At 37.3% G+C, this 16208-nt stretch overlaps 1 protein-coding gene across 3 annotated transcripts in view; it reads right to left on the bottom strand.

Annotated features, from left to right (window-relative positions):
- NELL2 (neural EGFL like 2) overlaps window positions 1–16208 on the bottom strand; it is a 326766-nt gene that overhangs the window by 136845 nt on the left and 173713 nt on the right. For all 3 annotated transcript variants that reach the window (XM_029955181.1, XM_029955182.1, XM_029955180.1), the window contains exon 14: window positions 7431–7556. In XM_029955181.1, coding sequence (XP_029811041.1) covers window positions 7431–7556 — 126 coding nt within the window. The remainder of the gene's footprint in view (window positions 1–7430; window positions 7557–16208) is intronic.

Here is a 16208-nt window from a genome sequence, read left to right as displayed (position 1 = left end):
CAAATTTCTCAATAATAATGACACAGTATAATCATATACAGTGAGCCACAGGAAATGCATAAGGCATCTTTTAGCACTGGGGACCACATTTCAAATTTTAAAACCTACAGTTGTCTGATTCCTCATATTTTATGAAATACACAATGCAATGGTGATTCCAGGAAGAGAAAATTTAGAGTGGTTGTTCATAAAAATGCAGAAGTCCTTCCCAACAGCCACGGCAGCCAGTGGCCAGATGGCAGGATTGTTGGGTTGCTGATTGTGATTCTTTAGAAAAGAAATCCACATAGAAGCAGCCGAGCTCATAAAATCTGCAGTGTTTGAGACTGAGCAGACTCACTAACTATTTAGGGGTTGTATTCCCTACTCTGGGCAGATTAGTGTCCTCACAGGGGCCTGCATGCACCCATGCAGCCCTAGCGCACCCCAATCTAATGCTCCTTCACAGGAACAATGGAAAGTCCCTATCCTGGGAAGTACAACGGATCCACCTGCGGAAGGAGTTTTCTAACTTCTAGAGAACGTGCCATTCAGTTACATCAAGGCTTCTCTTTCTTTTTGTAAGCCCCTATTCTCCGTTACATAATAAGTAGAGTTGCACAAACAGGAACACTGAATGCATTGCTCCAGCAAAACTATGTATTTTATGAAAAATAGTAACTCATTTGAAACGTAACCAGAGTAAAGTGCTCAGTTGAAAAGGTCCCAGGGAAATGAGACATTTCCTCAAGAGGATGGCTTGTCTAGTCATAATTATAACAACAACGATGGTAGCTAACACGTATTGAAGTTTTCTTGTGTGCTAGGCATTTTACAAAAGATAAAGTGCCAAGATGGTTTACAACAAAAATAACCTTGTTTGTTTTAATTTGTTGTGTGTGAATGTTGATATGCGTACTTTACTTCCTGTTCTTTATCATTGTTCTCTCTCATTTGTGTTCTCTGATTCCCCATCCTCTCTGCTGCCACTGTCTACACTATCTTACCCCTTTACTATTTATATGCTAGTAATTATCGTAATACACACACAGTGAATGAATGATGGCTTGTTCTGTACTTCTGATTTTGACAAATACATCAAGTGCTATTTTTAAATAGCTGATAATGAAGTTATTGTCCACCCATATAATAAATTACCAGCTTTAGTTTAAGTTTTTTTTTTAAGGAATGCAGAATCAAAAATACTAATGTAATTGATGTATTTCCAAAATATGGACTCTTTAAAAACTTAAAGCCAATTACCTTTTCTAGCATTGCTTGATGGGAAACCTTAAAGAAACACACACACATGCACAGGCACATGGCAACTATTTGCGGAAGGGGCACGCATGGGTTACAAAGGACTTAAAATCTTTGGCTCCAGTTGAACAGTAGTAAATCCTTCTCTGTAACCTTCTGTGCATGACAGAAGTATCCAAGACTCTTTAAAACGCCAAAATACCAACAGTAAAGACGACGAAGAAAACTTAATATCATCATAAAATTCATGACTCTTTCTCCATAATCATCCACCTACATAAGCCTGACAAACAAGATAGAAGTGATGATTAAAAGAAAATCAGTATTGACCATGTTAGAGAAAAGGAACTGCTACAGTAAGATCATAAAATGTAAGCACTAGGAGTATTCAGTGCTATAAAGGTTAAGTACTTTCAGAAGTAAAATCCCTTGGGGAACACCAGAGGAGGCTCTTTTAGTAACAACAGAATGAAGTGTCTGGTAAAATCTCTTGTGCTTAGACACCTTCTGGACATTCTGTGATATGCAACATAGACCAAAGCCAGCATCAGAAGATCCTGGAGGAACAGAGGCAGTCAAGGTCAGCAGAAGGCATCTGGAGGGTGCATTGGGAGAGTGTAATTTGAGGGGCCTCAAGAAGTCCCCCTGGTTCCCTCTGTTGAGGCCTGCAATTTTACCACTGGAGAATCATTCTCCTAGGTTCATCTAAGAAGAGGCTTCTGATAAGAAAAAGGAGGAAGAATGGGGGTCAGTGTCCTTACTGAGAAGGCCAAAGGCCAATAAAAGGACATGGACACTATAAAAAGTGAAAGAAGGCATCACTATCCAGAGCCTTAAGGGAACCTGAAGAGGAAAAGGAAAAGTTTTTTTTATAAAAGTGTACAGGGGTGCCTGGGTGGCTCAGTTGGTTATATGACTCTTGATACGGGCTCAGGCCATGATCTCCCAGTTCATGAGATCAAGCCCTGAGTTGTGCTCTGCACTGGCAGCACAGAGCCTATGCCTGCTTGGGACTCTTTCTCTCCCTCTCTCTCTGCCCCTTTCCTCTGCTTGCTCTCTCTCTCAAAATAAACAAACATTTAAAAAAATAAAGTAAAATAAAAATCTTAGGTGTACATTTTACAATTTCGATTGGCTGACCCTAAAGCAGATTTCTCACCCTGGCACTACTGACACTTGGGTCATATAGTTCTTTGTTATGGGGAGCTACCTTGTAGTGGATGTCCTAATAGGTTAAAGATTAATAACCCAGTTGGGAAAAAAAAAAAAACAGAGAAAAGCTCCCAGCCGAAAAGCTTCTAGGAAAATAAGACATTTCCTCAAGAGGAAAGCTAACCTAATAATAATACCACAGTATGTTTAGCAGTATCCCTGGCCTCTATCCACTGGACACCAGTAGCAACCTCCTTCCTCACAGATTTAGATAACTAAAATGTCTCCAGACATTGTTAAATGACCTCTGGCAGACAGGAGAGCAAAACTGCCCTCACTGGATATCCACCGCCCTAAAGGATCAATTTTCTCTCTAAGACCAAAACATTTTCCATACCTTCTACCAGTCTGCCTTTCCCAATTTCCTGTTCCCACTCTAACGAATTGCATAACAGTGGGAAGATTGCAAGCTCACCAACACAAAAAAAAAGAATCGGAAGTCTATTTTTTAATTGTAATAATCAGAGCAGAGACATATAGCAGGAAGATCTGAAATGAATGCCTTCTCAGAATGTTTTTGTCCTTTGATAATTTGACAGTTCTTGGATCCCGTATTTGTTTCCAGAAATATTCTACTCTTTTCCCATTACACAAGACCAGTTCCAAGAAGGGATGTCCAGTAAAACTCAAAAAGATTTGCCCAGCTCAACTAACAGTTATATGAGTGAACCAAGAAAGCCATTAGTCCATATCAGTAACCAAGAAACTTTGTTATACATAAAAATTAAGTTACTTTTGCAATCAGAGATACCGAAGAGTGGGCTTCTAACATCTTGGATCATGTGAACCAAACCTGTTTTCTTCTCTTCTCTCCCCTTTCCTTTGTCTTTTCTCTTCTTCACCCCTCCCTTCCTATGTCCTTCCATCCTCCCTTCTTTCTGTGTGCCTTCCTTCCCTCTTTCTTTCCTTTTTTCATTTTCCTTCTTTCCTTGTAGGTATTCCCATTCTTTCTTCTATGAGAATAGGAAAAGATGTGAGAAGGAAAGACATTATGGAGCACTAATTGGAAAAATAAATAAATAGCACCCTCTCTGGAAGGACAATTATATTAATGACTTTAGAAGAGCTTAAACTGCTACAGCATTTGTGCAACTGAATCATTAGCACAACTGTATAATAGAGTCAGAGGCCCAGAAGACGCTGATTTATATTTCTTCTACTGACTTCTGGTTAAGGATTATTATTATAAGATGTGTAGGGGAAAAATTCCTCTTTGAATCAAAGCTAATGAACTGAAAACATCTGTAAGAAAGGCAGTTTAATTACTGAACATTATAAACTAAATAATGTAGAAGTACCTGGGTGGCTCAGTTGGTTAAGCCTCAGACCCTGACTCAGGTCATAATCCCACAGTTCATGAGTTTGAGCCTCACATCGGGCTCTGTACTGACAGCTCAGAGCCTAGAGCCTGCTTTGGATTCTGTGTCTCCCTCTTTCTCTGCCCCTTCTCCATGCTGTCGTCTGTCTGTCTGTCTGTCTCTCTCAAAAATAAACATTGCAAATATTTAAATAAAAAAATAAACTAGTAATGCATTTCTAAATAAAATATGAATCTTTCCTGTTATTTATTTTTATATGGTTGCAAATTTAACAAGTGGTGAATAATATGAGAACTAATAAGGAGGCTTATCTTCTGGCCCCCTTTTGCCTCTGTATGGCATGTATGACCATGGGCAAGGCATTTAATCTGAGCTTCAGTTTTCCCACCTGTGAAAGTTAAGAGATTGGACTAGATTACCTTTAAGATTTCTGCCATCTCCCAATTTTTATTTTATTTTATTTATTTTTTAATGGTTTATTTATTTTTCAGAGAAAGAATATGAGTGGGGTGGGAAAGAGAGAGGGGACAGAGGATCTGAAGTCCTCTGACTGATGACAGCAGTGAGCCCGATGTGGGGCTCAAAGTCACAAACTGTGAGATTATGACCCAAGCCGAAGTTGGACACTCAACTGACTGGGTGTCCCAGGTGCCCCCCTCTCCTAAATTTTATGATCATGGGGAAAATATAACTCAAATGATCTGAAACTGAAAGAAAAAAATAAACAATTCAATGCTACCAACTATGTAAGGTAATTACCCTGTAGCACACATAATTTCTATGTGAGAGTGACAAGGTTATGAGAGCAAAAATGGCTTCTTTTATTGATCACAGCTCCTGGCTATAAAATAACCATGTATCGTGCTTAGATTCTTCTTTAAATTAGAATGATTAATTTTAGATGGGCAAGCAGCTCTGAGACTTTAGTGTTGAGAATGTCAGTTATGTTACTGCGGGGTGCAGAGGGTACTCTTCAATGGGAGAAGGGGCGAGCATGCAGAAGCAAAACAAATTCAGAACTCCAGGAGCTCAGCCACAAATGTCAGGGAAAGGCTTTGCAATGGTGTCTTGACATTTATTCTGGAAGGCCTACTACTGCAGGAATGTGGATGTCTGTATCTAAATTCATGTAAAATAAATCCCAATCTTCATCAGAAAAATAATGTCGTACGCTGATCGTGTGGGAGCTCTTGAAAAGGTACAGCCTAGATACCTTCAGGTGCAAGGCAAACCCCTGTCAGAGGAGTCATTTTTTGAGCCTTTTGTATAGATACTAAAGTTAAAGTGGGGAGGGAGAGGGTGAAAGAGGGTGCATTTACACATTCATTTCCTTTACAGGAACCCTGACTGTGTGCTGAGCCTGCATGGTCTAACATAAAAAGTTTTCCCAAAGATCGTCTGGCTTTGGACTATAAAATAAAATCCACTCCTATTCCCTAGAAAATCCAACTTTTATGTATGGATGTAAAGTCTCAAATTTGTAGACCTGCCCATAATATATAGAAAATCTAAGGGCAAGAAGTCTTTCTTCAAGTGGAAGCATAAACATGCGGTGCTAGCTGGGAATGTTAACACATCATTAAGGAAATGCATTCCATCACCTGCCAGATCTAGAAATTCTGGGCTCTGGTTAGTTAGGCACAAAAATCATGGCCTGCACAGCTTTTCTTAAAATGATCTCAACCTTCACTGGCATTCCTACAATGGGATACTTTATTTATATCATTAGATACTTTGGAATCTTACTGGAAAATTCTCCTTAAGTAGTCAAAAACAAATAGTAATTTGCAGGATTTTATTTGGAAGGAAAATACACTAGGAGAGGTAAGGCTAGAACAGGAGATTCTCTGGAAGCCATGACAGTTCAACCATTCCTTGGATTTACAGCCAACAGACATGCTTGGAATGGAAATGAAGCTCTTAAAAATACTCTGCCCCGAAGAAACACTCCTCCTTCAACAGGAGGCCAAATTATGTGTCATGTATTCTTACTTACAGTGTTGAACACTTTTTAAGAATGTTAGAAAAACAAAAAGAGTCACTAGGAAGTATAAAAATGTACAGTTTTAAGTCTTTCATGCCAGGGAATCAGCAGACTCCTTGAAAACTGCTAGCTCTCCTTTTTTTTAATGAGCACATCTTGAAATACTCAGAGATGCAGTAGTTTTACTAAGATTTTGGTTGTTGCTGTTGTTCTTGTTAACAATTACACTGGAACTCAGACTTACTGATATTACCAATCAGACTGTATGTTTTATTCTCCATATAATTATCGGGATTTGTTATTTATATTTTTTTATGTTGAAAAAGATCTCCATAGTCCTCTTTCAAAAACTCTGCCATTCAGTGTGATTAAATTTTGTCTAATGAAAAAGTGAAGAATTGGTTCTATAATATGGAAATATTTAGAATAAACAAAAAAAAGCAAGATTTTGCAATCAATTGACTCATATATTTCAACTCTATATGAAATATATATTCTTCAAAATATCTTTGGTTATTCTCCATAGATGGTGAGGTCACTTCTCATTATATTTTACATGCAACATTTTGTTTTTATAGAAATACTATATTTGAATTTAGAGGAAGGACCTCTATCTTGATAAAAAAGATATCAAGTAGTACACACTACGGTCACAATAATGAAAACTTAGGAGACTGTACACTAACACAGAGGCAAAGATGACACTTTAATTATAGATTCATAGTTACTAGCGTCTTATAGTCTCTTTCCCTGGAAACCTTGAAGTATTATTTGTCTATCCATCTGACAAAAATTATAAATTTGGAGATAGAGTAGAAAGTGACAGGTACAATAAAAAGTGACAAGAATAATATTTTAAGTACTCTTTAATTTTATGATGCCATATGCTTTTCTAAAATTTATTTAGTTTTAAGATTCTTGTATTTAAAAAAAAAGAAATCCAAAGAAATTTCTGTTTCACACCCACAATTCCTCAAACCCCATAGTCTTTAAGCTACCCTTCTAGCACCATTTTCTTTCATATTCTACAGGTAGGAACTCATAGAATATGAAGTGAATAGGTTGTCTTGTTCCAGGACCAACTTTAGACATGACTACACTCAAATTATCCATGAACAGGACTGGTAGTGAGAGGGAAGGGAGTGATAGTTCATAAAACAAACATAAGCAAAACTTCTTTGACATACTCAGCTGCATTTCCCAGAGGCATGAAGGAGCTTGATTCTCTTTAATATTCTCATTTTCTAGCACTCTAAGAATCTATTTCTGAAAATATCACATTATTTATGATATCCTTCCTCTATGCAAAAATCTACTGCCATATAAAGTAAATATTACTTAAGGGTTGTTTCTCAGATTTACCATTGGATTCACGTAAGTCTTGAGTATAAAACTGTTTAAGTTTAAAATTAGCATAATATTAATTTGGTTCTCTAGTGTTTCCTTACTCTCCTAATAGGGAGTATAAAACTTACCCAGGGCAAGCAGGTATTCCTTTCCTTAGAGCAGGTTCAGAATTAACTACCAAATCAAGGAGATATGCTTTTCCTTGTGGCTTGCTTTTTTGTAAGGGAGAACTTATGGCATCCTTCTCCAAAATATTAGAGTTAAAAGAAAGCTTTAAAAGTAAATTTAAGGAATAGGAAGATTTTATTTCATGAATAATTATTGTTTACCTGTACATGAATAATCATCAATTCTGATGTATCCAGTTTTGCAGATGCACATGAAAGAACCCGGGGTGTTAACACACATTGTATTCTCACGGCAGTAATGGCGCCCTTCAGCACACTCATCAATGTCTGTGAAGAAGAAGTAGGGCAAAGAGGTCAACAGTGGCCAATATTCTAGAGTTTCTCCATAATTTTCTTTGGAGAGAGCAATAGTTTCCAATTGAAAAGCATTTTTTAAAAGTATTCTAAACATCTCCTTTAATAGGAATGCTTGATGTTCAAATGACAGAAACTGTAAACATTTTTTTCCAATAGGTCTTGCTGGCATTTCAAAGATGTCTATATATGTCAACTTGCAACATTCTAAATATAGCTAGAAAATTTCAGTGCAGTCATCTATCTCTGATAAAATGAATCAGAAAGTACAAGTTTGCTACCTTGGAGTCTTGGAATCTTCAATCACTGAGCCTACCATATATTATTTTTTGATTTACTGGCTATTCTGCATATTTGGGAAGGCACTAAGAGGTAAATAAGATATTTACATACACCAGAACTTGAATCTTCATGTAAACACATGAAACCAATACCATATAGTTTATTAGAGATAGAAGTAGAGATATAGCTATCCCAGCAAGTTTCTGAACAGAGGTGAAATTACAATGTTGAGACCTGATATAAATGAGAAACTGTAAAATAGTAATAAGATATCATATTGAAGAACTTCCATAGATGTTCACAAACCAAGTTTTGAGTGTAAAAGGCGAAAGATTTATGTGGTCTGAAGAGAAACCAGAGTATAAGTTTTGAGTGTAAAGACATGGTAAGCCATAACAGGCATTGGGGAAAATGTGGAATTTTTTAAACTGGAAAGAATGTGAATTTTTACAATAAGACTCTCCCCATTTTATAGCACCTCTATGCATGGAACATAAACTATTTTACAAATATTTTATCATTATGAAATACTCTTTATGAAAGGCCTTAATGCATTGGTCCAGTCATGCTATTTCTCCAGAAGTCTGCTCTCTCAAATCCTTGCGGTGAATCCCCAAAGTAGCAATGTTCTCATTTGTACTATTGAGTGAAATGGATCAGTTATAGGAGACAGGTGACTTACTACTCCGGAAGTCATGCTATTCATATAACCCAGTCCTGACAGTATCAAAAGAAGTAACTGATGAAATCTCAGAAAGTTATATTTTAGAGGTAACAGGATCTTGGCAATAATCTAAACAAACTACTTATTCTACAGATGAGAAAATGGAGGTCTAGAAAGACTCAATTTTACCACTCAACTACTAAATGAAAATTAACACAATAAATTAAAAACCTCTTAGCATAAAAAGATCTTTCCGTTCTGGCCCTTATTTTCTCAGTTTTATAGATTATGCCCACTCCTTTCTTCCTTCTCAGTGAACTTCCAATAATTCCTCAAATGGACTGTGCTCTCTCATATGTACCTGCCTCTGTACATGCTATTCTCTCTATTCCTTCTTTCCCTATTACCACCCTTAGTGGATCTTGCCCACCAGTGGATTATCCTTCAAGAATCTGTTTAAACGTCTCTCAGTGAAAACTTCCCTCATAAGTAAAATGCTCCCTATACAGTGCTCTCCTGGAAATTTGTGTTACCATTGCAGATTCATCCATTGTACCTTTACTAAGTTTTATAAGCTTCTTCTCTCCAGCAAGCCTTATAAACTCCTCCAGGGTAAAGATCATCTAGTTGTGTCTCTTAACTCTAGCACACATTATATTCATCTGTCATGCTTTTTTAAAAAACATTTAAAACATTTAAAACAACATTTAAAACAAAAAACATTTAAAAACAACCCCCCACTCCAAATCTGATTTAACTATCTGTGGTGGAACACAGGCAATGATTTCTTTTATAAATCTTCTCCATGATAAGTCTAATGCAGGGGTCAGCAAAACTTTTCAGTAAAGACCTAGACAGTAAACATTTTAGGCTTTGGGACTTATAGGATATCTGTTGTAAATTTTACTCTGTTGTTCTAGCATGAAAGCAACCATAAGCAAATGTAAACAAATGATCCTGGCAGTATTTCAATAAATCTTATTTGCAAAAACAGAAGTTGCATCAGATTTGGCCTGCAGGCTATAGTTTGATGACCCATGGTCTAATGCATAAACAGGGTTAAGAATCACTAAGTATGTAATTCATTTTTATATTTACAATACCTTATTGGGTGTTTAGGATATTACAAGGTCAATAAATGCTACAGAATGAATGAATAAATGCTTCAAGACTAGTTCAAGGAAGATTTAAGAATAGACCTCCGGGGCACCTGGGTGGCTCAGTTGGTTAAGACTCTAACTCTTGGTTTTTGCTCAAGTCCTGATCTCATGGTTTGTGGGACAGAACCCCAAGTTGAGCTTTGTGCTGACAGCATGGAGCCTGCTTATGATTCTCTCTCTTTAAATAAATAAACATTTTTTAAAAGAACAGATCTCAAATTATCTGACTCCTAGTATAATACACTTCTCATGATATCATGCTACTTCTAAATGTTTGCACTAGTCTTCAAGGCAAGTATTACATTCAATTATAGCCTAAAAATCAAACTACAGGCACCCTGGGGGAATATGATGAAAACTCATTTGCTTCCAGGGTCTTAAGATAATAATAGGAATCATATGGGATTACTAATGTGCTCAGCTGGATCAAGGGTCTTTAACCCTGCTCCTCTGAGCGAGAGCTACACAGACGTGGAAGTTACTGAAAGCCACTGCAGGAGTCCCCTGGGCTTAAGCTTGTGACTGGGAAAGATGGCACAAAGGTGTAAAGAATTTATCTTTGGGGAGAAAAGAGCCAAGAATAATGAACACAACTCAGTGAAGACATCTTGGTTATCAGAGGGGAGAACTATTGAGCACACTGTGGCACTTCCTCAAAACAAGACTGGTTCCTAGTGAGAGATCTTATTTCCTGGTAGAGTCAAGGATGTAGCCTCAGTGCCTACAGCAGGGCCAAGTATCAGCTGGAGAAAGTATTAGTTACTGAAGACGCTGTCCTTTTCTCCAAACAGTACACCAGAGGGGGAAGCCCACCTCAGCAGGAATAGCCACTAAGCCTGGCAAATCAAACTCATAAGTACACAAAGCACCCCAGATCCCTCCCAAGAATACTTAAGGAATAAAAATGTCAAGAGTATTAAAGTCGTAGGGGAGGAGACACAGAAAAAGGACAGGGTGATTTATGTCGATGGGCCCTATTGACAGTCAAAGCTATTGGATAATTTGGTTTATAAAGTAAATAGGGATACTTTGTGACAGCCTGAATACTATCTCTACAAATCGTTTGTTGGTGGGTCTACAAATACAGTGTTGGGAGACATTGGTTGGTCCCATTTTCTTTTGTAGATTTTTCCTGTGAAGCTATCATATGATCAGAGAAAATACAATTTGGGGTCATAAAGCAAAATGAGGAACCTATTTAACATGAAGACTTTTAGGAACTTGAATGGTTTGGATCACAAAAAAATACTGAATTCATGACCCAGAGATATGAAGTGTCAGGAGCAGTATTGCAAAGGGAGGAAAAAAGAGCACAATACCAAAAAATATAATTGCAACAGAGTGTACTGAACTGTCAGTTGCCTTTTTGAATTTCTTATGCCCTATCTTCAGAAAAGGAACTCCCCAAACAGCCACATTTAAAACCACAAAGCTACATAAATGTCATTTCTACTTATATGTTCAGATACTCACAAGCCCAAAAACAGCACGACTAAAAAGTGATCTGGCGGAAAATCATGTTCAAACTTAGTCCCGGGTATATTTTCATTTGAAATCCCAATTCAAAAACTTAATGTCAAATTCTCATAAATTCAGTTGAATTCTCTACACATTTAATTCAATGTTTTCTATGCCCAAGTCGGTTGACTGGATTTTCAGTCATACTGATGACCTTGAGGTGTAGAACTCTAATCATAGGTGGATAGTAACAGGGATGGAGTTTGCCACAATATAACTTTCTACTAAGCAGAGAGAATGTCACAAAGTTAGAAAGAGCTACCATAGAAGGTAGGTCTTGTCAAGAGAAAGTATTGCAGCCTGGGCTGGACATGTACAGATCCACACACAGGGCTCACTGCTGGACCATGTGGCTTTGTTTAATTTTTAAAAACGTTTTTATTTATTTTTGAGAGAGAGAGAGACTGACAGACCATGAGTGGGGGAGGTACAGAGAGAGAGAGGGAGATGCAGAATCTGAAGCAGGCTTCAGGCTCTGAGCTGCTAGCACAGAGCCCAACACAGGGCTCGAATTCACGAACCATGAGATCAAGACCTGAGCCAAAGTCAGATGATTAACTGACTGAGCCACTCAGGTGCCCCTGCACCATGTGGCTTTTAACAATGCTTCCAAAATTCAGCACAAAGAGAATTAAGCATAGGTCCTGCCTCTAAAGGACTTATAATCCTTCTCAGTGCTATCACCACCACTTTCATCATCATCCAATTAGGTGCCTTCTATGTTTTAACCCTATACTTTACAGAGCAATATCTCTAAGAGAGGTTTATGGTTCCTCAAAACACAGAGTGAGGAACTCTGTCAAAAAACAGAATGTTTCTCAGTCAAATAAATCTCAGGACCATTATAACACTATTCTTCCTCCATCTCCCTCCTTAGAATTTACCATATACATGAGAAAATTACAGGCTCTGAATATCTAGTCGTGTTTTTAAGATTTTATTCATTAATTCAACAAGTATACAATGGACATGCACCATGTCTAAGTACAGCATTAGGCAACAAAGACAAATTCTAGCCAGAGAAATAACTCTCAAATAATAATGTTATGAAGTGATGCATACTATATAGCAGAAACAAATAACAATGTGCATTAAATAGGGAGCAACCAACATTTTTTTTTAACACAGTGCTTTTTTGTTCTGAGCACTTATTAATGCAGAACACATTTGGTGATATAAATAATTTTACAACTCTTCCTCTCCCTCCCAACTTGAGAAGCTAATAATGAAATTAAGATGCCTGGATTCAGCATGAATAACAGCATACGGTCCTATATGCCAAGTGCCAGAAAAGAAAAAAAGAGAAAAGAAAAGGGAAGGGAAGAAAGAATATATTCGCTACCAGGACTGGTATTCAGAGAAAAGTTGATGACTAAGAGACTGGGCAACAAAGGACAATTTGCTGGTTGGTGGGGCAAGGCTTGAGGTAGATTTTGAAAAAGTAGGCTTAAAGTGACAGACGTGTACAAAGTTGGAGAGAGCTGCCACTGAACAGTTTCCTGTCAAAGAGAGATCTCAAACATGAGCAGGAGGAGTATTTTAGAGATTCAAGTCTTGTGCCAGCAGCATAGGCAGCAAAGAATGAAACATTTAGGAACAGTGAGTATTCCATTCGGTTGGAGTTTATGCAGGAAATAAAACAGAAATACAGCTATGGGATAGGAGATGGAAGAGGAATGCACTTAAATGTCCAACAAATACAAGAAAGGTATCATCCTTGCTGTGATATGGAAATATGAAAGCATTTGGAAGGAAGGGAGTAGGGAAGTGGCATAGAAAAATCAATTTTATTGGGGTGCCTGGGAGGCTTAGTTGGTTAAGCCTCCAACTTAGCTCAGGTCATGTGAATTACAGCCTTACATTGGGCTCTCTGTTGTCATCACAGAACCTGATTCAAACCCTCCCTCCCCCCCAAAAAATAAAATAAACATTAAAAAAAAGAAAAATAAATCTCACAAGAGTTGGTAAGATGGAGCAATTAATGGAGCTGAAAAGAGAGGTACAATCAAGGTAAGGAGAAGTTCACTAAATTAAAGTAACCTCCCAAGCCCCAGTTTCTCCACATTACTTACCAGGGTCTGAAAGTATCCTAGTAAGCTATTTGTCAGTATGTCTGTCATCTATTTCCACCGGAATATAAGACTCAGGAGGGTAGAGGCCTTGTTCTAGAACAATGGTGGGCCCTTACTAAAAATGTGCTAGATGAATCAATGAATCCTCTCATGGCTTTTCATCTGGAAGGGATTCATCTAGAAGGAATTCACACTGGTCTGACCTGGACCTCAACTTGGCAGAGCGAATCCTTTCTTTCTAGTATGTTGCCCAGGTGTTTAGTTGGACATGAGCTTTTTGTATGAACATGAACATAAGCTATTGTGGTAAAATCCAATCTTGCATGGTAGAAGAGCACTGCAGGGGGATAAAGAAGACCAGACTCTGGTCTTTGGCTCCGTTATAAACTGACAGGCATTTCATCTCTTAATTTCGTCATATATATATATATATATGTGATATGGAAATATGAAAGCATTTGGAAGGAATATATATATATATATAAAGGCTAGAGGTTTCCAAGTCATTACCAGCCCACATACTTTACAATTCTAACAAAGAGAACATGATTTATATGGTTGCAGTGAAGAATCTGATTCTCCAGGATTTTGTAGGATACACAGTCATACGCCAACAAACTTAAAAAGCATAAATAAATCCTGTTTCTTATACTTGAACAACCTCTCTTGCCCCAGGATAATTCAAGTTGATCTGTTAGAAAGAGTAATTTATAAATTTACACATCCCCTTTTATCCTATCTGAAAGCTGAGGCTGACTTTGTAATTATTCAGAATCACAGATTGTTAGACCTGAAAAGAACTATAGAAACCATCTAACCTAACCACAGTCATTTACAATTAATGAAATGGAGAAACAGAAATGCCAAAGACAAATTAAGAAGGTGGCAGGAATCAGATCATGAAACTTTCATGAGGCACATTAAAAAACCTGAACTCTAGGAATGCCTGGGTGGTTCAGTAGGTTAAGCGTCAGACTTTGGCTCAAGTCATGATCTCCCGGTTCATGGGGTCGAGCCGCGCATTGGGCTCTGTGCTGACAGCCAGCTCAGAGCCTGGAGCCTGCTCCAAATTCTGTGTCTCCATCTCTCTCTGCCCCACCCCCACTTACACTCTGTCTGTCTCTCTCTCAAAAATGAATAAATATTTAAAAAGTTTTTTTTTTTAAATCTGAAGTCTATCTTGTATGAAATGGGAAAGGTTTTAGGAGAGAGCTAACTGAATCTGATCGGGGTTTTTGGAAGATCCCTCTAGCACAAGTTTACATGGTTAATGAGTGGCAATCATAATGAGAACACAGTTTCCCAGGTCCCACATTAATGTTCCTTTTGTCCTACAGAGCGGTCTCCAGACTATCTTTGGAGGCAGTGGACACTCAGGTATGATGTCCCCTCTCCTGCGTGTTTTTGCCACACAATCTGTCTACCCACTCTCTCAATCTTATGCTTTGTGTGTCATTGATGCCATTTTTTATAAAGCATGGTATATTTCTAAGGCTACAGCATTCTATCTCAATTTCTCCCTATAAAAGGATTATATTAGCATGTTAATGAACACTGATGCTTTAATTGCTCAGCCAATAAAATCTTTAAGTCATGCAGCTCAACAGCAAGGACTCTACACATTAAAGACAAATACACATTGGTATGAGTTATTGCTAAGTCTTAACCCACCAGCTGTGAAAAACTGGCTTGGCAAAATTGGCAAAGAGATCAATGACTTAATTCATAAACCAGGAAAAAGGCTAAGTTCTGAGAAATGTAATTCTGGAAAGAGATTTGAGAGTAACATTTGGGAAGATAAGGGTATTTTTGAAAATAAAAAAAATTTGCAAGTATAAGTAGGCTGCTCAGTGAAAAATCAGTAAAGAATAAATTAAAATGTCATTTACAAATAGGCTAACATTAAAAGGAATTGCATGCAATCCTATTTTAAAGTCAGTGGCATTAACAAGTTTGTTTACCAAATATTAATTTTATATATTAAATACTATATCTATCATATGCTACTGAAACATATGATTTTTTTGACATCTCAAAATAATAGGTATGTATTTTCTTCATTCATCTTTTTAAATTCATTCATTGTAAATTGTAAAGTACATTCTTCAAGAAGAATAAATGCTCTAGCACTGTATCATTGTTCTTGCTACTTTTAATAGAGTACATTATTCCTAGCATTCGGATTCCTGATTTAAAATAGATATACTTGAAGACAGGCAGTTGGAAAGTTTGAGACAGGGTTGGGAGTGGATCATAAAATTATACATGTGAGGAACAGTGAGATCATTTAGAATACTAAGGGGTGGAGGAAACAAACGCATGAGTAGCTTTCCCATGTAAGTAATATTTATAGAATTCTACTATGCCTCAAGGTATTAACTTGGACACCAATGGCATATCCTTGAAGAAGACAGATAGTATCTGTCTTTGCAGAGCTCTGGTCCTTCTGAGAGACAAGTAATAATTTTAAAAAATGCTATGGGAATTTGATAAAGATAGTGCTCTCTGGAATAAAATATTACAAGTAAGGAAAAGCTTTCGGGGGGTGTGACATCTAAGCAGAGGACTAAAGGAAAAGTCGAGTTAGCTAATGAGATGGGAAAGAGGAAAACATTTCAAACAAAAGAACTATGTGCAAATTCTGAGAAGTGAAAGATTTTGATATATTGATTAACTGTGGCTAATGAACTAAGCAGGAGCTATTTTGTGTGTAGATCTTGCAAAACTCACAAAATAATTTGACTTTATCTGTGATAGATGGGAATCTATTGAAGTTTTAAAATCAATTACTTGTTTTCCTTGTTGGGGTGTTTGCTTATTTAATACATTCCATCAAGGACAGAAATTACATGCTGGTTCCCCCCCGCCCCTCTCCATAGGAAGTGTGTCTTGGGCTTTTCCCTTATTATTTTCTTTACTTTTTTTTTTT

The sequence above is a fragment of the Suricata suricatta genome, chromosome 10, assembly GCF_006229205.1.
Source record: "Suricata suricatta isolate VVHF042 chromosome 10, meerkat_22Aug2017_6uvM2_HiC, whole genome shotgun sequence".
Lineage (NCBI taxonomy): Eukaryota > Metazoa > Chordata > Mammalia > Carnivora > Herpestidae > Suricata > Suricata suricatta.
This window is presented reverse-complemented; position numbering and strand designations above follow the sequence as displayed.